Raw genomic sequence first — 25733 nt, 5'->3', positions numbered from 1 at the left:
ATAGACTATCTGGAGACCTGCTGATAAAGCTGATAAGTTATATATATATATATATATATATATATATATATGTATATATATATATATATATACGTATATGATCTGTGATCACTGTAATGGTTGCATGAGATTCCTGCAGTGGAAGGGAGAATAGAGGGACATGTGAAAAGAAAGAGCAGTGCAGGGAGGTCAAGGAAAGAGGTGGAAAAGGGGGAGGGCAGGAGGAAATTAGGGAAGGGGAAGGTCTTGAGGGTGAGGAAGTGTACACAGAAGTGAACAACCACGGCAAATACTATTCCAACAACAATCTGCATGCAAAGAAATATATCAACACGTGTTTCAGTTTACAGCAAAATGTTCATTATTTTTAGCTATTTGGAATACTACAAAAACTTTTTTCATATGCTCACACAGATACTGTGTGATCACCTCAAACTGAAATTATCACTTGAAACCACATGTGGATTTGAGATTGTCAAGAAATAATATTTGCATCAAATACTGACACATGAAAATGCAATATGACATCACCAACACATCGAACTCTAGGTTAAAACATACGTACATACATACATTCATATAACATGTATGTATGTGACATAGCTGATACACAACTAAGATAAGAAAAGGATAGAGAGACCACGACAAAAAGGACACACAAACACAAACAGAACACAGTAAATAAAACATATACAGTCTCAGTGTTATGTCATATAAACGCAGAGACATACATTAAAGATAGCACAGATGAATACATTAACCATGAAAAACACCATGGTTTATGCATAGAGAGATGCACATGCAGAACACTTATAAGGATGACACATGCAGCAGAATCTGCACAAATAATACCATGGTTATACTGTATAAGCGTATTACTAAAATCTGTTTACCTGAGCAAACAAAATAAGTCGTAGCACAATATAATTAATGGATGAAAAATACGGCAAAGTTATGACATTATTCAGATGTGGGGGGAGGACAGACGATGAAAGAGAGTATAAGTACTGTATAAGCCTACTGTACATCTTTTATTACTAATTAACTTTGTTTGATTTTGCATGTTGAAGTTGTGTTGAGCTGCTTAAAGGTGTAATATAGGCCTAAGAATTGGGGACCTGTCAAATTCATACTCCAAGGAAATAAGGGGCAGCGTATCACCGGAATAACCGCTAACTGCTGCTAAATGTAGCTGCCATTAGCTAGTTAGCTCAGTTGGCAGCCAGGAGTCTAATTAGCTGATTCTGCCTAATTTTTAGATCAGACTATCGCCTTTTGAGGAACAGTGTGGTAGACAAGACAAGATAGGACGGGCCAGGGCTAGCTGGTTAGCATGCTAACTTCGGTGGACATCTTTGCAACACAGCACACAGACACTTTTGCCACAACGTCAAAACACTGTTATTTCTTCACATTCCTTTATTTTAGTTTTTGGAATGTTTTAAAATAAAAGTCTTACATATTGAACCTTTAAGAGACTCATACAGTTAATAAGCGCAGAAGTCTAAAGTGGCAGAGAGAGCTCAAAACACCTAGCACTAGCACATACACAAAGTAGAAGTGCATGAAGAAAACATCCCCATGCGGTTACACTGCATTTAGAAAAAAAAAAAAAATGTATGATTCAAATCTATCTTCATTTGAATGATCTGATACTGATTCATAAAATCCCAAGATTGATCCGTCTATAAGTGCTTTTTCCGTGGATGTGAGACACGGCTCAAAATTAACAACCGCTAAGCACCAAATGTAGGTGGATTTTCCAGTTGGCAAGTAAACCTCTGAGAGTCATGTATGAAAACTATGCTGAGAATCTCCCACATTTTGGGACTTCATGGTGCATTTAAGTGCATCTCATAAACTCATGAATCTGTATTCAAATGGCTACAAAGTTTTTCTAAAAAAGGAAAGTTCTTATTTTTTTCCCTATTTTCCTTTGTTGAAATACATAGGCCTACATCTGCCATCACTCTTTTGTTCTAAGTCTTCAGCATTTTTAAAATTTTAAATCATAACAATATCCCAGTCATTTCCCTTCTCTCTGAAATCATTTCATTTCTTAATGTAAACATTATTATTTAAAACAATGTGCCAGATTAGGGGGTTCCTGTACAATTTACAGCATTAGTTCAGTCAGATTCTCATTCATATTCAAGTTAAACCAGTATTGTAACTGTAATGTCCCTTACCAAATCGATATTGAACAGAATCGGAAATCAAAACGAATCGGGACCTTGTGAATCAGAATTGAATTTATTAGGGCAGTCGGTGACGATACACAGCTCTATTAATAAACAGTATAGTCAAATTAAATAGGGCAATAATTCTCCGGTTACCCCTGACGAAAGCAGAGCCTTGTTTACATGGTTATACATTCACAATTTCTGCTCTCTATATATAATCCATATTATTAAAATGTTTATTTTCCTTGGTCAACATCGACTCTCCTCCTGACACCATTGTGGCTCAACTGTAGCACTCAGGAAATAAAATAATGTGAGTGCAACTGAATAGGCCTCAGGGGATTCAGATCACCAATAATGATTAAATACTAGCTTAAAGGCCATCGATCACTGGCTGGAGAAGAGGAGAGAGAAGTAAAAACAAACTGTGTGTGAATGAGATAAAGAGAGTGAAATCTGATGAAAAGAGAGAATATATTAAAGTGGTATAAATTGTGTGTCGGTGGCAAAACTCAAGGGAGAGGAAGTGAAAGAGAGACTGTTGTGGCGCAGCATATCTCCTTACACCAATGAGACTCTAAGCAAGACTCAAGAGTCAGTTCAGGCCAATGGTATCTGTCTGTCAATGAAGAGAATCGATACAATTTCTACTGAGAACAGGAGGGGGAGGGCAGGGAGGGAAAGACAGGGAGAAAGAGAATTATGGGAAGAAAAAAAACAAGGAGAGACAGGACGGCAGTCAGAGAGAGCATGAAATACAAAGCGAGGGAGTGATTAATGCAACATTTCATTCCTTTATTCGACCTCCACCCACTCACTGATTAGGTCTCCCAATGAAAGGGGAGACAGACGTGTACAGTATCATAATGCAGAGTGTGTCTGCTGCCTTTGAAACTCATGCAGTCAGGATGAGAGAGTAATGTGTAGTCTTGGCCTGTGGGGGCACTAGTGGCATTGCACCAACATTCACTCCAAAGCTACCTCTCTGCAGGTTTTTTTTTTTTTTTTAATTTTCTGAAGGAGAGCAGGCAGCATTCTCCTCTTTGCCTTCTAGCGGTCAGAGTACTCTACCTGATCATTTGTCCTATTTTGTACTGAGACAGCAAAAAGACCTTAACAAGGTGCAGAGTCACAGAAAAACACAGTTGTGGTGGATTTTTTTTTTTTTTGGAACAGCAGGACATTAATGTGAATAAAGGCCTTAGTCCAACCACATCTAAAGACAAAGGGTTTGCAACTGTTCTAAATGACTACAGGCAGAGGCCAACCCTACTGCCAGACAATAATGTTGATATTGAGTCATTCTGCAAAGAACCAGTTTACATTCATTGACAGTTTTTTTGGCAATGCTGTCAAAATTATAGCTTTCTGGAGTAATGGAGAAATCGTGGCTAAAGCAAGTAAACCCTGCTTGAAATCTGGTCATAAACTGCGGCTAAGGCTACAAAAAGATTGTGCTTATGGCGAATAACAGATGGATGTTGCAGGTCTATCATTGGGTTCAAACTCAAAGTCTTCTACACAATTGTCCGACAAGTTACATGCCTATCCAACCCAACCCATACTGGATTTCTGTGTGTTAACTGGGGTGACTGTTGACTAGCATTGATTCAAAGGTACATTCTTAACCATCAGTGAAGATTACGTTCAGTGTCCCATTGTCCCTGTACTGTGAGGAAGCTGTAATACACAGACTTTCCTTCAGGAAACCACTGTTCATGTCCCGTCTGAAACTAGAAGTCAACTGTGATAACATAGTGAAGTAACATCACATGAATAAGGTAACGTAATTAGCTGTTGTAATGTAGGTACATGTGTAACGGAAGTTACAGAGTACGTCTTTTGACCCGAGCCATAATATTTTCGGAAACTTAACCAAGTAGTTCATGTGCCTAAACCTCACCAAACTGTGAGCGTATGACGTAGGGCCAGCAGGTCTGTGGCTGTTAGGCCGCAACACTCATGTTGTTTGGGGAATGGTAATATATGTCGTTTTTGGAGACGCTGACAATCAACCTATTCAGTCACTTACTTTTGAGGATTTGTTGGGAGAAATGGCATCTAAATGTGCATCATTTGTTGCTGCTGTATCATTTATAGTATTCAAGATGCTTTACTTACATATCTGGACAGGCAACTTGTTATTAAGCTTGATCCATTTTCACTTGTCCTAACTAGAAAAGTTTACAGGCAGCTCTGAACCTGGCATGCATTTTATTTACTATGTAGTCAAACTGCTGACTCTAAGATTACACAGCAAAAAGGTAATATTTGCATGTTTAACCTTCACAAGAGCCTGAACTAACTGTCTGGCATGTTTGAAGAGAAATCTGTAAACATGGAGCTGCTGATTATTCAGAGGCTTCTAAGGTTACGCAAAAACAACATTTTAACCAATTACATGACATTGTGTCGCCTAAAACTGGACTGAATCGTTTCAGTTGTTGTTGACTAAAATGTGTGACTAATGTCCAACTTAAACTAGAAAGCATTTTCGTCCACAGACTGAGACAACATCTTCCATACAAATTTTTACAAAGTTGTTGACCAATTAAAAGCAAAAAGTGCTTGCCTCTCTTTGTGAATGAAGAAATGAATGAGTATCAGTCGAGATTACTGGTTTACTGGGTACTTTATTAAACAGCCCTCTACAGTTTATTTGCTTATAGGCTTGGCTATCCAAGTATGGACAACAACATCTGTCTCCTGAAACCACAAAGTGTTGTTTGGCACTTTTCTGTTCCTTTTTTCACATCCTAACATGTTGTACAGTGGCATCATTCACCTCACAAAGGTTTGATTCGTCTCACCATTTGTTTCCCCTCGGCTTTACTGGATGGGTAGTGAATTGCAGCCCACTGTATCGATATGAATCAATAATGCAATCAAACACCGAGCCCTGACCCAAAATGCTTTGCTGCGCCAAGTCCCAGAATTCCCCTGTCCACTGTTTCCGTAGCAACAGCAGGGAGATGAGGAGAAAGTGAGAGAGTGAAAAGAAAAAGAGAGAGAGAGAGAGAGAGAGAGAGAGAGAGTGGAGGGTGGCGGTGATGATCAAAGGATGGGAAGGTAAGACAGAATGATTGGGACTGATCAAATAAAGATGACATACAATATCAAAATATAACAAAAATAATTTAAAACAAATCAGCACATTTCCAAGAGATGGAAAGATAGATAGATAGATAGATGGATAGATAGATAGATAGAGAGAGAGAGAGAGAGAGAGAGAGAGAGAGAGAGATAGATAGATAGATAGATAGATAGATAGATAGATAGATAGATAGATCAAGGCAAAGGGGTGTTGTCTTTAGCCTCAGAGGGACCAATCATCAGACAAGCTGACAAAGAGAGAAAGAAAGTAAGAGTGAGAAAGATGAAAGATCCTCTCAATTGTTTGACCTCCTGTGACTTGTGCCTTGAGCCAGGATCACCAAAAGGTCAAAGCGTTGCATTTCATATCATAAAACCATGACCAAGCTACAAACCACAGGAATCCCTCTGGCAGGGGCGAAGCAAAGGTGGCTGTTAAAGAGTTTTGCATCGATAGGGACTATTAACAGTGCTTCTATTGTTTTAATCCGTCCTAATTCGGTCTTTCAGAACCAGAAGTAGTAGCTTGCGCCCCTGCCCTGCTACTTGCTCATACAAAGGAACGAGAGCCGGGAAAAAAGCAGAAGAAAACGAGGACAAAAACATTGCACAGAAGGGCAAAGGAGCGTTACAATGCTATGCCGACCTTTTCAGAATGCCTCCAAAATGCTCAAGTCTTTCGTTCTTCCCGCCCGTCGCAGCCACAGATCTAATAGTGTCGGATTACAGCGACGGCACTGACATTGAGATGTGCAATTAATCCCATCCAAGTACAGCACTATCTGTGATAATGTCAGCGAGAGGGAGGAAAGAAGGAAAGAGAAGTGTCAAAGAGGGACTGGAAGAGAGCCCTGGTGGTACATTTGAAGCAAAAGCCTGGCGACCATTTAGAAAGCATGACTGTCAAGTCTTGAGGTGTGCTTGATTTATCTTGTCGAGAAATTTGACCAGTTGTGAGCAGATAACTTCAGAAAAGATAAATAAGCAAACATGTTTGTTTTTTTTCCCCAGAGGCAGGCAGCTGATAGTTTTTCCAGTGGATTTAAAGCTTGAAAGTGCAGACGGAGAAAGTTAGGAGGCCATCACAGCACAGCAAACAGTGCCACTGCTATGCTTTACACTACAGCCCTTCGAAAGTTGATCTAATACTTACCTGGATGTGTGTGTGTGTGTGTGTGTGTGTCTGTTTGGGATTAGAGTTTTGTCTGTCTCTCTTTCTCCCTGCCTGCTGGTCGTTAAAGAACCTGAATCTTGTATGCTTTTGTACTTGAAAAAAATAAATAAAAAATACGTAGACCTTCGAAGCATTTACAGTGGTCAGTGTTCCAGCCCAGCCTGACAGAGAGTCAGACACAGCTCAGCTACAAAAAAAATTTTGTTTTCATTTAAAGTGCAATGGGAACTTCTAAAAACCTTTTTGTAAATTAGTTGTACAAAATAGTTCCCTGAGAGATCCAATCAGCTCAATCCCATAATGCATTGATTGGAGCCAAGTCTGTTGTGAAACAGAACAGTGCTCTCTGCGGGCTGCGCTGTAAAAACTGACCTGAGCTCAGTTCCAGAGGAGAGGACAGAGGAAAACCTACCAACCAACCAATCAGCAACCAACTCTCACTAGTCTGGCAGGGCAATGAGCCAACCAGTGCACAGCAGCCGCTTTCACTCTGGCACCCTTCCCAAAAGAGGATTAATTGAATCCTCATTTATTCCTTTATTTTTTTCAGTTTTTAAATTGTTTTGTCACATTTTTGTGCAAAATACTTTTCATTTTCATTTTGATTTGTAAAATCTGCAAACAAAATCTGTTGCATCATAAAGTTTTGTCCACACATGAAGCAAAGTTTGTGAAGACCAGGCACAATCTCCCCAAAAGCAGTCTTTGAGTAAGACCTGACTGGTCCATTTGGAACCAGGCTGACTGCGAGCTAAGATGCTTTCAGGGTGGGAAACGGGATGGTGAGCGTTTGGTTTTTGGCGCCCCCTTATCTGTAAGTACCAGAGTGAGAAGAGACCGGGTGAGAGGAGGAGAAGGAGGAGGAAGAGGAGGAGCAGGAGGAGGGGAAGACAGCTACACACACATATACAGACACACACAGAAAAGGACGGACATACGGACAGAAACAAACAAAGAAAAAATAGAGAAACAGACAGACAAACAGACAGATGGATAGTGTGACACAGACCAACAAGAGCCAACGTACAAACGCATGACCTGACACAACCTGGGGAAGGAGACAGTAACACAACAACATAACAACAACAACAGCAACAGCACGCATCAGACATGGACCCGCAATGTGAACTTTAACCTTTCGCCCACTTTGACCCCGTGACCTGTTCTCCCTGGTGGTTACAACATACTGTAGGTGTAAAGAGGGAAGGCATATCTCTCACACCAACACACAGACAGGCTAATACACCGCACACAGAGTCACAGAGTCATGCTCGCAGACTCACACTGTGTTCATTTGGTTAAGTGGTGGGAGGATGTGTGCGTCTGTGTGTGTGTGTGTGTGTGTGTGTGTGTGTGTGTGTGTGTGTGTGTGTGTGTGTGTGTTTGTGTGTGTGTGTGTGTGTGTGTGTGTGTGTGTGTGTGTGTATACAACTGTGAGCTAAGGTTTTTGGCCTATTAATGTACAATTAATGTAATTTATACCACACAAAAAACATATATTGTGCCTTTACATATAATATAATGTATGGTATTGTATTTATGTGACAATTTTGAGCATGAAATGGAACATAAGCACAGACTTATTTGATCATTTGCATTTTATAAAGAAATTGTTTAATTTCGGTGCTAATGAATGTATCTGGATGTTTACTACTGTGTTGTCCACATCCTAAAAGGTGCACAATAATAACCTTTTTATCTTAGCGTTACTATTTTTTTTCTTTCAATTACCCTGTTCTGTGCTCTGTCAAGCTTCCTTGCAAGCTTGCTCAACCTGTGTGTTCTGGTGTGTCATTGCTTCAGTACTGGTAACACACACACACACACAGTAATCTCAGGATTTCTACGACAAAGCTGTTGTACTCCTGTGGAGGAAGGCCCCCTCTTGTCTTCATTTCATTTTATTTCCTGTTGGCGACAAGCGATGTCAAAGCCATTTTATATTGTGCTTCTTTGGTTATTATCTTACAACTGATGCAGATTGAAGCACTTAAGCCTTGCACTTGTTCGACATATGAAAGTACCACTTTGAATAACGTTTTAATATTTATTCTTTATTTGCTTCCAGGTAGTTTGACACTGTGGGGCTCGCAGCTGAATGAAATATTGTCTAACACACTACGAATTCTTTAAACCGACATTAATAATTTAATGAAATACAAAAAATGTAATTATCGTCGGATCTACTCATGCCCTTGTGATGGGCATATTTTAATCTTATATTATTGTACACATTCACACAGTATGTGATTTTTTTGTCAACTGTCCTTCCTTGTTGTTGTGTTATAGTACTATAATGTTACAGTTTGCTCTTCTTTTTTATATTCTGCTCTGCTGACAGTAGACCTGTCCATGTCTGTGATTGGTCAACTCTCCTTTAATGCAAATGTGCTCGTGGCTAGATGGGGAAAACCTGGGTTGATTTATCGAGTTGATTAACAACCTTTGTGTGACTGCTTAGTGTGATCGCAGTTGTTCTGGCTAGTCAAGCCAGATGAATGAAACACCCTGGGCATGTTGAACTGGCTTTGTAGTCCAGGTCTCTGGTCACAACAGAAAGTGGCACAGCAGGATTTAACCATGTGAAATATTTGGTTCCTGAAGCTTGATGGCGACTTGGAAGGCTGGAATGGGGACTGTAGCTGCTGTGCTGACTGCTAACCCAGTTGTCAGCCAAGACGTGTAGTAACTAGTAAGTCATAATAGCTCTCTGAGCTCCTTTATATTTTATACTGTTCCAAAAGGTCACCAGTGTGACTGTGAGTGAATCCACTATGTTGTGCAATTCTCTCAACTGAAGCGCTGTTGCTGAGAAGGTGACTGGACAGAGCAGGTATATTATCAACCTTTGTAAATAATAATTATGTGATGATAATGATAAGAAGTGAACATAATATCGGTACAAAAATAACTTATGTGCTTGCAAATAATAATTTTTTGTCTCTTATGTTCGAAAATGTCCCATTGTGTCACAAAATTGAGGCACAAATATAATTCCATATGTTTCTGCATAGATATATGTCATTTGTTTTTTTCTGTGCCAAAGGATTGTAGGCTACACAGCAGTAAATGCTGGGGAGCTAACCTGCTTGTTATTAGCTTTATGCTACATTCATTGGACAAAAACTAGCAGTAATGAGATATGTCATTGTTATTATTGGTTATACTGAATTATATGAATCCTGACAAGTGAATGCTCTGGTTGAGTCTTTTGTAGTGTAGGAACAAAACACACACACACACCATGCATATGCCCCCACCCTACACACCACTACTATCCACAATATGATGCTTAACCACACTTAAAGCTTTACAGTAACAAGCAACCTGCATGCACCTCTGTACATTTAACCTTTGAGTGTGTGTGTGTGTCGTTAAGATATAAAAAGTCTGTCACTTGGTGTGTGTGTGTGTGTGTGTGTGTGTGTGTGTGTGTGTGTGTGGTTGTTTTAAGATAATGGGAAGACGCATCCTTTCAAAGAAACAACTACTGACCTTCATGTTGTTTTGGGGGTTGGAACTCTTTCCTGATTTTTGGTGTCACTCACTGTAATGCTGTATGATGTGCTGTCTGCTCTATTCTTTTCTGTCAACTTTTCAACTGTTATTGTCCTCTGTTTACTATTTTGCTGTAATCTGATAATGCACATTTCCATATTGAATCAAATCAATTTCATTCCATATATACAATACAGCTATAATACAATAATCTAATCTAGTTTAGTCTAATTGAATCTGGTCCAATCTATTCTCATCTAATATAGTCAAATACAATATTATCTACTCTAGTGCGGTCTAGTCTAAGCAAATTGAATCCAACCTAGTCTAGTGTAGTCCATTCAAATCTAATTTATTCTAATCTATCAAGTCTGATCTAGCCCAATCTAATCCACGTAAATTTATCTAGATTAGTCTGTTCTAGAATCTGCCTTAATCTACTCTAAATTAGAGCTGAACCAATATATCAGTTGGCTGATTTTATCAGCTGATATTGGCTTATCACAGATATATATCGGATTCGTGTATATGCTGTCTGATATGAAAGCTTTTTTTTAGAGATTATAATGGAGAAAAAGATGCATGGTATAATGATATACATTTCTGGTTAAGTTTACAGTTTCAGTGCCCAGTGAGCATTTTGACAGCATTTTTTTTTTACATTTTATAGAGTAAAAAAAAAATTAATAATAATTGATAATAAAAATAATTGTTATTTGTAGCCCCAGTCACAAGTGTTTGATACCTACACATTTGAGGGATCATTGCAAAAAATCTGTCTGTACCCAATATATTGTTATTTGCTCTGTAATATTGGTTTCGATGTCGGCCACATAAAACAAGCAACAGTAGAGCTCTAATCTGAATTATCTATTCTAATCTAGTTTAGTGTAGTCCTGTACAGTCTATTTTGTTCTATTCTAGTCTAGTAGGTTTGATCCTGTCTTGTCTAATTTAATCCAGTCTCATCTAATATACTCTAATCTTTTGTTTACAGACAGTTTGTCAGGTCAGTAAAGTTTCCCAGTGAGTTGAGGTTGTATTATTGATGTAGAAATGCTTTTTGCTGCTTCGTGCGCTGTGTGGAAGTGTTACCTCTGTGTTTCTACGGTTTGATCCAGGAGGTGGTGGAGTTAACACTGAGCTCCTGCTGTAGCAGAGGCCCCTCCGGCTTGAACCAGTCCTCTCCCAGGGAGGATGCCACACTGCTGGACTCTGAGCCGTCTACGCATGGGTGTGTGTTTTTTTGTTTGTGTTTGTGTGTGTGAGTCAGGGGATTGAGCATGTGGAAGGTGTATAGGGGTGTTAAAGGTCAGGGGTTATATTTCAAAACAAAAATAATTATTTCAGTGTTATCAGGTCAAGGTGGTGGTAAGCAAGATGGCAGCATGGAAATGGGGAGGAAAAATGAATGGAAGAGGAGGGGAAACATTAGATAAGACAGACATCGAGCAGGGAGATGAGAATGAAACAGGAGAATAAGGTAAATGGAAAGTCAATGGAGAAGGTGGTAGAGAAATGAGAGAGAGTAGAGTGGGGGGAGGAGAGAGAAAGAAACAATGAAGAGTTAATGAATTACAGCGTGGAAAAATGTGAAAAATAAAACTATTCTGACACAGCAGAATGATGAAGAAGCCTGATGTGATGACTGAGACACTCATCTGATCTGCCTGTTCGGACAGATCAGATTCAAAATACTGCACAATTACACATGAAGAGTTTCATTTCAAAACAAGACAAAGACGCACTTAAAGATTTGCAACACTATAATACTGCAAGAAAGTAGTGGTTGTGCGAGGTTACTTTAAAGAATGAGGCAAATAACGGGTTGTATTTGTATTACAGTCAACAAATCCCATGAAAAGAAAGTATCCTTTTAAGTATTGTGTGAGTATCAAAGCCTAATTTATCCTCTCCCCTAGTGCTACAGTGCTCTATTGTATACATCAATGAGCCGCAAAATGACATAGGGAATGTCATTAGTTTTTAGGGACATAAACCAAAGTAAACCAAAGACAAGTGACATGAATGTGTCACCAAATATGACCAGTACCAGTACTTGGAATAGGGGACTGGTACCCAATGGTACAATTATTTTGTACTTTACAAAATGTAATGTAGACAGTAGCAATACCCCATTGCAGCATCTGTCTGCCTGATCCAAAGAAGAGGAAACATCAGTATTTTCTATTAAGTTGTTCTTGCACACTGTAATATTTCCCCATAAATATCATGCAGTTCACGTAGTATTGGTTTCATACCAAGGTTTCAGACATACTGAAAAACCTGACATACTGTTTCAGCATACAAAAGCGCACAAGGAATAGCCAGGGGCTGCACCCAGCACACAATATGCAGCTGGTCGGCACGGGAAACCAACCTGGGTAACACAACCAAATTCTACAGCCCAGGTACAGCGCACTATTTCCCCTGGTTGGTGCAGCTGGCCTGGCACAGGATAGGTTGTGTCTATCTTGGCCATTCTTTTGAATCATTTGGCACCCCATAACGTTCAAGACGGACAAAACCCATAATTCAAAGGGGCACTAGATGTCCATGTGTGATTTACTAGACACTAGTCTTTTTTGTCTTTACATGGGATTTGTTGATGATAAAGAAAATTTAAAAAATAAGTCATCTGTATCATAACATTTGTCTCAAAAATTGCAGGTAACACTTTAATCCAAATAAAGGCCTGTTGTGAAATGAAACTTCATGTACACAGTTAAACACAAAGAGCTGTATTAGCTGTGAAGAACAGAGAATACAGCGCACACAGAAGACCAATGTTACCCTGCATGTAGTGTTGCTGAGTGACTGCTGACTCACCTCAGTAAGAAATCTGCAGAATGTGAATATTTGACCACAATTCACACAAAAAAAGCTGCCATGAATACTTTTGTGTAACAGTGGTGTAAATCAAGTCACTTCAACATCAGCACAGATGGCAGTGCTGCAGCAGCCTCTGCAGTACCTCTGCAGTACAGATGCAGGAGAGATGCATGAAGGGGGATTCTTCTACTACAGCTGTAGTTTGAAGGTGTGAGTGAGAGGAATCACTGGATCAAATATCAATGCCGCTGACTGGACATTGATATGTTATTTGTACCACAGGACAGAACTGTTCATGTTGAGAGGTCTGAGGAAGTGATGCTGAGGTGTCACCCAGAATGATGGAGGGGAGTGAGGGGGGGTGGGTGTCATAAGTTGTGTGTTTGTGGGGTTTGTCTTAGGTTTTGCTTTGCATAAAGGGTTTTTGAGCATGCTGTTTATTGTTTGTGTTGTCTGTACGTTGTGTGTGTGCTTTTGCATATACTTTGTATGTGTGTCTGTGTATGTAACGCATTCTATAGGTGCAGACACAATACCACCTGTGAACACCTGTAAAATGCATTTTGATCCTGTTAGGACTGTATGTACAGTATGTGTGTTATCAGATATGTGTGCTTGGAACATGTGTCTGAATGTTACGTGTGTGTTGATGTTTTTGCACACTACACACACTGTCAGCACATATCAATCAGGACCATGCATCGAGCGACAGCCCACTGCTGTCACTCAAGTACCGCCCTCCTCCCGCTCCTCCTCCTCCTCCTCCTCCTCCTCCTCCACCTCCCCCTTCAATCCTCCTCCTTCCCATCTCCGCCCTCCTACCTTTCCGAACGTTTCCGTCTGTCGTGCGCTGGAACTCTCCTGCGCTCAGCAGGAAGCAGGCCCGGTCATGCGGGTAGCGCTCACGGCTGGTGGTGGAGCCGAGGCCCCCGGTGGCCGGGCTACGCTCGTCCCCGAGGACCTGATCGATGGTGGGGCAGTCCTCGTTGGCCAGGGCCGCCGCATTGGCCGCCGCATCACCATTCTGCTTGGAGTCTGGGGGGGTGGGGGGAAGAGAGATTGGAGTGTGAGGGCGTGGGGGGGGGGGAGGAAAAATAGTGGTGGAAATGAAAGGGAAAATAACAAGGTTGAGCCCAGCAGTGAAAGAAGAGAAGGAGGGAAATGGATATAGTGTGCAGGGAGAGAGGAAGTAAAATTTGCAAGTGATAGGGTAAACATAAAGAGGATAGGAGGGAAAAAAGAGAAACAGTTGAGATGGGAGGAGAGGGTGCAAGAGAGAGGGAAAAATGTAGGGGCAGAGGAGCACAGAGGAGAAAAGAGGAAGGGAAAGGAGATGGGAGAAAGGGAAGAGGAGAGGGGAGGGGGGAGTTGAGAGAGAGTGAGGAGGAGGGGAGGTAAAGGAATAGAAGATTAATGGTGGCAAGAGAGCAGGAGGAGTATGGAGGAGGAGGAGGGGGATCCATTGAGAGAAACAGGGACGGTAAGAGCATGAAAGTAATAAAAATGGAAAAGGATGATAAGACCGCAGGTGTTGAGGAGCGGCTCAGAGGAGGACAAGGAGAAGGGATTTGGAGATGAGAAACAGAACGCGAAAAACGGGAGATGAAAGAGAAGCGGCAAGAGAAAAACATGGAGAAGGTAAAAATAAAATGAAAGAGGGTAAAGAGAGGATGGATAGATGATAGGAGAGAGAGGGAGAGAGGAAAGATGAGGAAGAAGGGGGAGGAGGGGGGGTGTAGAGGAACGTTAGTGCCTTGTGATAGCTATCCTGATCACATGACCAACACACTGCAGCAGAGCTGGCTGTAGACACACACACACACACACACACACACACACACACGTGTGTTCTCACAGGCAGCATTTAACAGCACTGAATGAGAGCGGCTGAACAAAGGAGTGCAAGAAGGAGAGAGAGAAAATATTTAATGTGCTACGTATGTACATACACACACACACACACACACACACACATACACAGGAGGGGATGGCTACAGAGGAAGCAGTGTTTGTAGCTTTCATCGCAGCTGTCAAATCTAATCTGATATGATTTACTGCTCAACACTTACAGATACAGGCCAGAGGGGTGGACACACACACACACACACACACACACACACACACACACACACACACACATACACATACACATACAGGCAAAGAGAGAGAGCAAAAGTTGGCATGCACAAAAGTTTTGTTGATGTTCTGAGGCCAGTCGCCATCGAGTATGAATATTGTTTAAACATGGGGATAATGCATGGATTTTAAATACAACTAGATATAGTGAACACAAAGATCTGAACTGCTCGCCTGGCCCATGTGCCAAGACAGTTTTCTAGCTTCCAGGTTACTTCCTGATTCGCGGATGACACAGTGGTGATTGGCCTGATCTCCAACAACATGGAGACGGCTTACTTGGAAGAGGTGGAGTTGCTGGCATCATGGTACAAGACCAACAACCTGGACCTGAACGTCACCAAAACCAAGGAGATGGTGGTAGATTTCAGGAGGGAGAAGCAGAGGTCCCATTACACACCACTACAGATCTACTGGACCCCGGTGGAGAAGGTGTCCAGATATAGGTACCTCGGAGTTCATATCTCCGAGGACCTAACATGGACAACCCACATCACCTCACTGGTGAAGAAGGCTAGGCAGCGCCTGTATCACCTCAGACGGCTGAGGAAATTTAAGATCTCCACAGGGCTGCAGAAAACCTTCTTCTCTACCGCCATCCAGTCTGTCATCTCTGGAAGCATCACCGCCTGGTACAGCAACTGCTGCGCTCAGGACCGGAAATCTCTGCATAGAGTGATCCGATGTGCTGAGCGCATCACTAGAACTGCAATGCCCTGCCTTCAGGACATTTACACCAGGCGGTGCAGGTCCAGAGCAACCAGGATCATGACGGACATTCACCACCCCAACCATGAACTGTTTGTGAGGCTGCCTTCTGGTAAGCGCTTACGCAGTGTCATGGCAGGACTGAGCGTCTGAGGAGGAGCTTCTTCCCTCAGGCCATTCGGACAATAAACTCTCATAAACCAACATAACACACACTCAGCACACGCAATATCACACACATGGATACACACCCTGTTACTTTGCACACGGTTCTTTCTGTAAATACTTTTGTCTTTTTGTTTATAATATGTATACACTGTATATATATTTCATTTTATTTTTTTCTATTTAAATTTAAGTCTTTTATTTTATTCTCTTTTCAGTTTTATTTTCTTATTTAAATTGTATTTTCTGGTTGCACTTTTTTTGCACAGTAAACAGAGTGGTTGCAATTCCAATTCACTGCTGCTGTACTTTACATTGTGATGACGCAACAGATTACAAATTGCTTCACTTGGTTCAAGGACAAATAAAAAACCTCTATGAATCATAATTTCATAATAGAAGGAGTCATAATCGCACTCGTTTGGGGTTTGAGGTGTCCTGTCAGCAGTTTTACAGACATGTCAGGGGGATTTCCTGCCGCAGCACCGCGAGTGGCCAGTGGGCAAAATAGGAAGCAAGGCTGAACGGTGCAGTTGAATCCAGATTTATATTACATTCATGGGATAATGTAGCACGTTTTCAGAAAAACAGCTCGGATAAAGGGACAGACCCAGGAATGCTTTCTCACTTGAGCATTTTGGTTCATTTCTCAGAGATTAATGCATGGGCCGTGGTGAAAAAACAGGTGTATTTAGGTTTGCTGGTATTCATGAGTACAATTCGATGCAGATCTGGTGAGCTTAAATTATGGTTAAGCAGTTATGGGTGGTTTTAAATTTGGAGTGAGACAGTGCTATAGAGTTTGATATTGGATTAGACTTGATCGAATTAAAGGGGACGGTGGGGCCTTGGCAGAGGTATGCACTCTACTGAGTCCATTTCTAGTTCAGTCTGTTGTTGACCTGGACTTTACATCTTGATATACAGCAGACAAGTATTGCCAATTACAAATGATGTGCAGAACCAGACGGAAGAAACACACGGTATGCAACAATGTGTGTGCAAATTTTTGGTTTAAAGGAAATACTTAAGCTCTCGAACACACATGCACACACACACACACACACACACACACACACACACACACACACGCACACACACACACACACACACACACACTGATTATATGTCAGTTTGCTGTCCAACACTGGTGGCAAGCCAATCTCAAGACTACTCATAGTTATAAACCCTAAATCCTGTAAAGGCACACACTGCTACTCCACCACAAGCACGCAGGCCCACACACACACACACACACACACACACACACACACACACACACACATTTGTGTATCAGTGCAGATGATGGACATGTCCATTAAAGGAGCAGAGCAGAGCACAGATGAGATGAGATGGCTTGGATCAATGTCTCGACAGGCATAAAATACTGTATATCTATATAGAACCCAATCCAGGATTATCTGAACATGTCAGCCTTGGTGGTACAGCATCTGGCTGTGAGAGGGAGGAGATGGATTTGTCCAGAGAAAGTAATACGTTTTTTTGCAGCCTTCACGTCCCATCGTAAATTAAAATCTATTTTAGTGTACTCTACTCTTGGAAGAACGAGGACATCAGCAAGTTATTTACAGCTTCAAAACCTGTTAGATACACACTTCTTCTCACATCAGTACAGAGCTGGAAATCTGACCTCTGGTCATCAGTTTGATGAGAAAGTGAGAAACTTGGACAGTTTTATGTAATCATTTTTGTTGATGCCGCTCCAGTGATTAACAATATAATTTGGAACTCTGTAAGTTGTAAAGTGAAGAAAAAGAGATGACACATCCAATACAAAAACAAATCCTTTCTCCACCATGTCTAAGCATGTTCAAAACAACCTCCAAGTCCATACACACTGGAGAAGAAACATGTCCCATGACCTCCACTGCCCACCCACAACCACGTCCAATATTAGCATCCAAACAACGAAATTCAAGGACTCTTAATTTTGGGGGATTTGGGGTGGAATGTGATGTTGGTTTAAATCAGATCCATAACTCAGAGGCCTCTGTTTTCAAAATTGTGTTGGAGCACTTCATTAGCTTATTAGTAAAATGAAAGGAGGCAACTATCTTGACAACTGATTGTTCGTTCATCAATATCAAGCTTTTTCTGTTTCCAGCCTCTGAGGATTTGCCTCTTTTCTCTTATTCATTTCATTGTTATTTGAATACATTTTAGTTGGAGCTGTTGGTGAGGCAAAACAAGTTAATTGAAAAAGTCAGCTTGGGCTGAAAGTGATGATGATTTGAATGGTGAACTGGAATAAAAAAAAGGAACTTTCAAGACCAGTGTTTCCCATCCACACATAACACACATGTACACCCATGGTCTAATTCCTGTTAGATCACTCACCTGCCCTGTTGATCTCGATGATCTCCTCCTGTGCCAGTGGGCAGTCTCCAGTACCCATCATACTGCCAGATCCCACCATGCCAGGCCCGAGTACGTTGCCCATCAGCCTGTGCGGTGAGGCGGTTGCCATGGCCAAGGCGTCCGGCTTGCAGTAGTTGGGGCTGCCTGGCTGTGGCGCTCGGGGAATGTGCTTGTTCCTCTTCTTAGGGAGCTTCTGCTTGGCCATGGCCAGGGAGTAGTACATGCCGAAGTTGTTGACAATGACGGGCACAGGCATGGCGATGGTCAGCACGCCGGCCAAGGCACAGAGGGCACCCACCAGCATTCCAGACCATGTCTCCGGGTACATATCCCCATAACCCAGCGTGGTCATGGTCACCACAGCCCACCAGAAACCGATGGGGATGTTCTTGAAGTTGGTATGGGCCGCAGCTGTCGGATCATCAGGATCGGCACCAATGCGCTCGGCGTAGTAGATCATGGTAGCAAAGATGAGGACGCCCAGCGCCAGGAAGATGATGAGCAGCAGGAACTCGTTGGTGCTCGCCCGCAGAGTGTGGCCCAGGACCCGTAGACCGACAAAGTGGCGGGTCAGCTTGAATATACGCAGGATACGAACAAAGCGCACCACGCGCAGGAAGCTCAGCACGTCTTTGGCTGTTTTGGAGGAGAGGCCACTCAGCGCCACCTCCAGGTAAAAGGGCACGATGGCCACAAAGTCAATGATGTTAAGGGCGCTGCGGAAGAACTCTGCCTTGTCAGGGCAGAAGATGACTCGCAGCATCACCTCAATGGTGAACCAAATGACGCAGACACCCTCCACATATGTCAGCCAGCCATCTGTGACTACCTCATACACTATCTGCAGGGTCAGAGGAAAAATATTAAGGGTTAGTGTTTTTTATCAAGCCTTTACTCCTCAGTTATTCATTCATTAAGAGGTATATGCCCAGAGGTACAACATGTTCCCCAGGGAATATTGATCCATCGTCTAATTGTCGTATGGATCATTCCAAACATACTCAACTAAGCCCGCCCAGTTCATGCCATGGATCTCCTTGAAACAATTTATGAATAAACTTTATAGGACCTTCAGCTGTACTCCAAATACTTTTGAGCTGAATGTCATAATTTTTGTGATTCTTTGCATGTGTACTCTACGCCTCACCAACCAGAATGTTTTACAGTAATCACATCAACAGCAATTAATAATTTTTCACCTGTACGAAAAATCTTTCATTTTCAAAAATCCACATCTCCACTAGTTTTTGCTTTGTTGCGAACACAGTTTTGACTCTGTATATTATTACTATAGTTCTATCACATCTAGAAGTAATTTGGTCCTGCATGAGTGCCACAGATCTTGGCAAATGTAGCTCTGAAAGTAAAAGAAAAAAAAACACATTTTTTAAAAGATACTTTGACTTTATATTTTCCCAAGAAGAACTGTATCAATTTCCTTGAAACTTTTTAATGTGAAACTAAAACGGAAATATTAATGTGTGCTGTCATGAACTGGGAAAAGTTAAAAATTTTTGGCATGGAATGACGCATATGCATTTGTGCTTTATAGTCCCACTCTGATATCATTTGGTCAATAATTAATTTCTTGAGCAATTCTTCTTTAACTATACACATGGGTGTAAAACCAAAAGACATAACTCATATGAGGGAATCCGACCTAACTTCTAGCAAACCCCTTCTGTCACAGATAACATTTTGCACTTTTTCTGTATCATTTAGCTAATTAGCACTAGCAACAACTCAGTTCAACCCCATGTGTCAAAACCATGAAAAAACCTTCTTAACACAGTTCGTGAGGTCTTTAATACAGGGTTTATAATCCAAGAGACTCCTCATGTTATTCATCCTGCACAGCTACATTGCCTAATCAGGTACTAGACACTTCAGTTCACAACTTAGATATCTACTACAACACCACACTCACCTTCTCCATCACCTGAGTGACCTTCGAACGACCAAAGTATCTAATTATGTCTCATTAAACAGGCAATTCACTGATTTTCAGTTACTAATTATGAGCAGTACTGTGGCCTGTTTAATGACTTCTGCTCATCTGGAGGTGCTTTGTCAGGTCTGATTAAAGGTTTTATCTTGGCATGGGCTTAGAGACAACACAATTTAGAGACATGGGCTTTTACCTTGCTGGGAGGGTCTGACAAAAGGATGGCACAGGGCGCATGATGAGAAACGTAGTATTGTGCAATTGTTTTTGGTGGTTGAATCAAACCCTAAAAATCATACTAATTCTGCCTCTGCTGCTTCATGTTTTGGTCATTTTTAATCAGTCTCAGAAATCTCCCAGCTTTATAGAAAAGCAATAGTGTCCTTCAGCACTCACACTGCCATATCAAAAACTAAAATGACAATTCACTAAAATTTCACCGTACCTCCTCATGTGTCGTGTTGCCGACAGTGACGATCTCCGTTTTGTTGTAGATGGTGTTGAAGGCTTCGTGGGTCTCCAGGCAGAAAGTGGAGATGGAGAGGAGGATAAAGAAGAGTGAGCCAAATGCAACATACTGCAGAGAGAGAGAGAGACACAGAGATGGGGAGAGAAGTGTTACAAGTTGCACATCAAAGATACATCATGTGTTTTCACTCAAGCAACATTACAGGAAACTGTAACGCCGTCACACACATTTGTCTGGCCAGTTTCAGTCTCTGTCATTAATATTTTGGTTTTCATGTGATTGCTGGTGGAGGAGGAGGGGGTTTGGGCCATTGCAGTAAGTGGAGAGCAGTGGTTGTGCCAACACACTTTAGATAGGGGGCGCCAGTAACTCACTGAGGAGTGAGAGTGCAGGAATGCTGGTAATTCAGTGCAAATGTCCTGACTGCTGCAATCCCATTGATAACAGCACAGTCAGAGAGATAGAGGGAGGGAGGGGGAGGGAGGTAAGGATGATGGATCGAGAGTGGAAAAGTAATGAGGTACACAGGGTATCTGTGTGTGTGTGTGTGTGTGTGTGTGTGTGTGTGTGTGTGTAAAATAAATACACAGTGTATAGAAAGAGAAAATAAGACAATGGAGACAGAACAACGAAGGAATAATAAGATGTATGCATTAATGTGAGCAGCATAATGAAAACATGCGTCATGTATCAGAGAACTTAAACACATTTCTATTCATGTGTGTGCGTTTGTGCACGTAGGGGGAGCGGTATTGTTTTCTAGCAGCGTAGGATCAATGATCACACCCTATCTACCTTGCAACCGGAAAATCATTCATACATTTTATGTACTGTAAAATCAGTCTTTTTTTGTGCAGTGCTCATGTGTATATAACAATATTTCCTTTCCTCTACCCCCACTAGCAATTGTCAATCTAAATTCTGGGATAGCTCTTAGTGTCAATTTACACATATACAAAGGACGTCTGACATCATTTAGGCTCTTTTTCTAAACCCGTTTCCTTGTGTGTAACCCTGATGTTTGTTCTCAACAATGTCCTGCCTTGCAATCATGCTGACACTGAGCTGACCAGGTGGTGACCGGGTCACTGTGTTTCAAATTTGGCAACAACTGACAATTTGGGGGAAATGTTCAACAGATACCACATGCTGTGAGTAGGATTGTGCCAGCTGATGCCATCGTCTGTCGCTGATGGCTGACAGTCTTCAACTTCTGAGCCCTGTACCATCGTAACATAGTTACGGAACATTTGAACAGTTCAGAGTTTCATGTCCCATTCATTATTACCTCCACCAAGTAGGTTATGTTTTCGCCTGTGTTTTGGTTTGTCAGCAGGATTACACAAAAACTACTGAGCGAATTTCCATGAAACTTGGGTGGAGGATGGGTCTCGGCCCAGAACAGACCCTACTCTTTTTAAACCTGCCCAGTTAGGTGGATCCAAGATGCTCAGTTACATTATTGGAAGTGGTGCTTCTTTTGTGCAGAAGGGGACACTTTTAAATCTGGCACAGGGATTTATGTTTGACTCTGGACTCATGAGAAAGAATCTAGCTCTCTACGTTCGCCACCACGTGGCTAACTTTGTCTGTCTGTCTGAAGGGTACAGTAGGTTTAGCTGGTACATCGGAAAATGCTCTATAGAGCTTCGAGGAACTGCAAAGTTGAAAACTTTCTGTGGGCTTTTCACACATGTGACCTATTTCACAATCTACATGTCATACAGTATATAATGTTATCTATTTTTGTTAAAAGTTAAAATTCACAGGAAATATGATCACTAAACATCTCATAAACAAGTTTTAGGCCAGGTTTTAGGGTTAGAAGGTCAGCTCACCCAAATGATGCATGTGACATGCTTTTTGCACAAAAAATGCACACAGTTGCTGTAAGATCAGAACACAGGGTCATGAACATTAACATGATCTGGTTTCCTGTACATGTCTGCAGGAAGCAGAGTTGCTAAGGGTGAGAGGGGCAACACCCACAGAGTGGTTACAGCTGGATGTCTGACGCAAGCTATATATGTCACCCATGTGATCTTTGTCATTGCATCAGTGCGCCTGTTTAACTAGCATCAAAGCTAGCCAAAAGGCTTTGGCTCATAGACAAATAATTTAACATTCAAAACATATCCCCGCATGGCTATGTTCCTCTTTAATTCAGGATTCCCTTAAAGGGTTTAAATTAGTCACGTGTAGACTGAGATGTAATAACAGTAGGATCCAGTTTCGATCCTTCAGGCGAGAAGCTTCCAAGTCCAACCTAAATCATCTGTTGGGTCCTACTGAGCAGGTTTATGTTTTGGGAACTAGTTTTATTATTTCCTGCTGAGATTTAGATGAGAAGATTGATATCACTCTCATATCTGTACAGTAAGTATAAAGCTACAGTCAGCAGCTGGTTGCTTAGTTTCACATAAAGACAGACTGGTAAAAGAAACCTCTGAAGCTCACTAATTACCATATTATAACTTGCTTGTTGTTGTACTATTTATAGGCTATTATTCAGCTGGACCCAACCAAGGAAAAATCGAAATCTGGCACACTGATAGGCATTAAAAATAATAATAATAAATATATAGTAATAACCAACCTCCGTGTTGATGGTCATGCTTGCTGTGTAGATTAAATAGAGGTTAAATTGACATTGAGACTTTGTCATAACTGGTCAGAAGCAGAAAAAAATAAATATATTAACTACACGTGACTACCTGAAACCATTTAACAGCAAGATTAAAAAGATAAGTCTTCGGACTAAACACAAGTTGCACATTGAATATTAATGTAAAGGCTGTTCCATAAGAATAAAAGAGAGGGCTGCCTCTCCATATTTCTTTGTCTTAACTGTTGGTACATTTAAAGCTGTATTGTTTGATGACCTAAGGCTGCAGCTAGGTAGTAGAGGGAGTCCAGTGAAATGTGAAAATTGATTCTAAAACAGTGAGTCATTGTGAAGATGTTCCCTGTGTTCTCTTTTTCTTCTTTTGATCAAAAGTATGTTCAGGCGCAAGACTTGGTCAGACTATTACTATATTTCTTAGTTGGTAAACCGCTGTCATATTGATCGCTGATCACTGTGCTTTCTTAAATTGATCTCATGATCTGTAAGGACACCCATCCTTTTTGGCTGAACCTTTTTTTCAAGTTTTAACAGTCTGTTAAACAATGTCTACTGTTTGGGTCATTGGGTGCTACAAATAATTACAATTGTGCATCGTCTGCATAGCTACGAAATGTCATACAATTAATGAGTGGGATTATGCACAGTGAGAATAGACCTGATAAATTGGGCATTTTGAAAAGCACAGTTGTAACCAATAACATCAACAATGGTTCTGTTCCATCACTAATATTATAATGAGACCTTAGTTACAGTACACTGCACTAACCCAAACCCAGAGACTCAATTAGATCTAAAACCCTGTTAAAACCACTTCCTGTTTGAGTGTGTGTGTGTGTGTGTGTGTGTGTGTGTGTGTGTGTGTGTGTGTGTGCGTGTGCGTGTGCGTGTGTGTGTGTGTTTGTGTGATGAAGGTCGACTTTCCACTGTGTGAGTGTGTCTCTGCTAACATGCACATACCGTACATTTGTCCTTGTGTGTTCAAGTGCATATGTATTACACGCTCGAGTACGTGTGTATGCCTATTCTAAACTGCTGTATATGCTTGCTTAAGTATATACTGCACTTGCGTAAGTATGCTTTTAAGTATTTGTCATGTTTGTGCGTATGTGTGTGTGTGTGTGTCAGGTCAGTGATGAAGACAGACAGTTGAAGTCTTCTTCTAATCCTCAGGGAGCACATCAAGTCCCACAGCTTATTATCATGGTCTAATTTAACACTGCTATCTAGAGCTGCCCTGGATACACACACACACACACACACACACACACACATTCTTGAGCATTTTGAGGGAGTTGGAGAGTTATTAAAAGCAGATATCGGACGATACACAGCACAAACATCCCCTCATTTAATTTTACAACTTGCCTTGGCGCATGGATGCTGAACCTCTTTCAAACATCTCAATCCATTTTAGGTCAGTATCAAAATGAGCCTACACTGATCTTGCTGCAGTATGACGCCCCCTCTGAGTTATTTTATTACCAGTCACAACAGTGTGGCTGAGATCAAAATGAAGGCTGAGTTCGAAGATGGTCTTGATCTGAACCATGACTGCTGAGTACCATGGGTTGTCAGATGCAGTAATCAGACAGGGCCTGTATTTTGTTAATCTAGTAAAGTAAATATGTGTCAAATTAGTGCAAAAAGTTTATTCTCGATAGGGCTGCTTATTAAAACGTTGACAAAAAAATAGTGAGATTAATTTTGTTTCAAGCTCAAATAATGTTAGACCAAACCCTCAAAAGGAGTCCACCTTGAAGGTGAACAACAGAAGGGGTTAGGGGGTTAAAGTTTGTCAAAATTCATTTCTATGTGCATTCAGTCTTACTTTTATTTTCAAGAAAGTTATCATGCTATTCTAATTTCTTTGGGATATAACCTTATATCCTATCTGTATCTATGCAAGACTCCTTTTATTTGTTTGATTAGAGCACCCTCATGTGGCAGTGGTGGTAATTATAGATACCCAAGGTCGTCAGCTCGTCCCTTTGGATATAGATGATCTGAAGTACTTATTGAAAACAGCTCCTTGATTTATTTCAAATACTAAGCTATAAAAGTAACTTAAATTAAAGTGTATAATAAATGCATGAATAGTCTTGTGTTCTGTTTCTATATTGTTCTTTTGAATTAAGTTTGTTTGCTAAGTCTGCTAGCTTATGCAGCAGCTAGCTGCCTTGCCTCATGTACTCGCGTTAAGAGAAGTACTGCACAGCTAGTGTAAATTCGGCGTCTACAGGTGTGTTTGTATTTTCTGTATGGAACAATGCTGTAGTCAACTAGTTTTAATGAGCACTAAAAAAGTCTTTGCATAGAATGTCAAATATTTTTCATGCAAACTTAAAAAATGGTAGTTTCTGTGATGAGATGTTTATGTTATAATTTGAGATGGAGAAGCAGAGTGTGCATTTGTATTAGTAGACATTTATTTTGTAATACAAATGTGTTTTTATTTGTTCAACAGAAATTATTCAATCACATCATAAAGGAGTTGTAAGGTACCCCGTTTTGGTTACTGACGATCT

General features: G+C 41.1%; 1 protein-coding gene across 10 annotated transcripts in view; it reads right to left on the bottom strand.

The window, feature by feature from the left end:
* LOC311268685 (voltage-gated potassium channel KCNC1-like) overlaps positions 1 to 25733 on the bottom strand; it is a 96142-nt gene that overhangs the window by 32499 nt on the left and 37910 nt on the right. For 7 of the 10 annotated variants that reach the window (XR_014623999.1, XR_014624000.1, XM_084372449.1 and 4 more), the window contains exons 2-4: positions 20559 to 20690; positions 18148 to 19009; positions 13603 to 13815 (exon numbers count right to left, since the gene is read on the bottom strand). Coding sequence is in view for 8 of the 10 variants with exons in the window: in XM_084372449.1 (XP_084228575.1) it covers positions 13603 to 13815; positions 18148 to 19009; positions 20559 to 20690 (1207 nt within the window). In the remaining 2 variants the exon portion in view is untranslated. Of the gene's footprint in view, positions 1 to 2230; positions 2834 to 13602; positions 13816 to 18147; positions 19010 to 20558; positions 20691 to 25733 lie in introns of those variants that run through there. The other 3 variants (XM_084372452.1, XM_084372451.1, XM_084372453.1) reach the window with 3 other exon arrangements.

This window comes from Pagrus pagrus (genome assembly GCF_965226575.1).
Source record: "Pagrus pagrus genome assembly, chromosome: 13".
Classification (NCBI taxonomy): Eukaryota; Metazoa; Chordata; class Actinopteri; order Spariformes; family Sparidae; genus Pagrus; species Pagrus pagrus.
The sequence above is the reverse complement of the archived record's forward strand: the minus strand, read 5'-3'. Positions and strand labels throughout refer to the sequence as shown.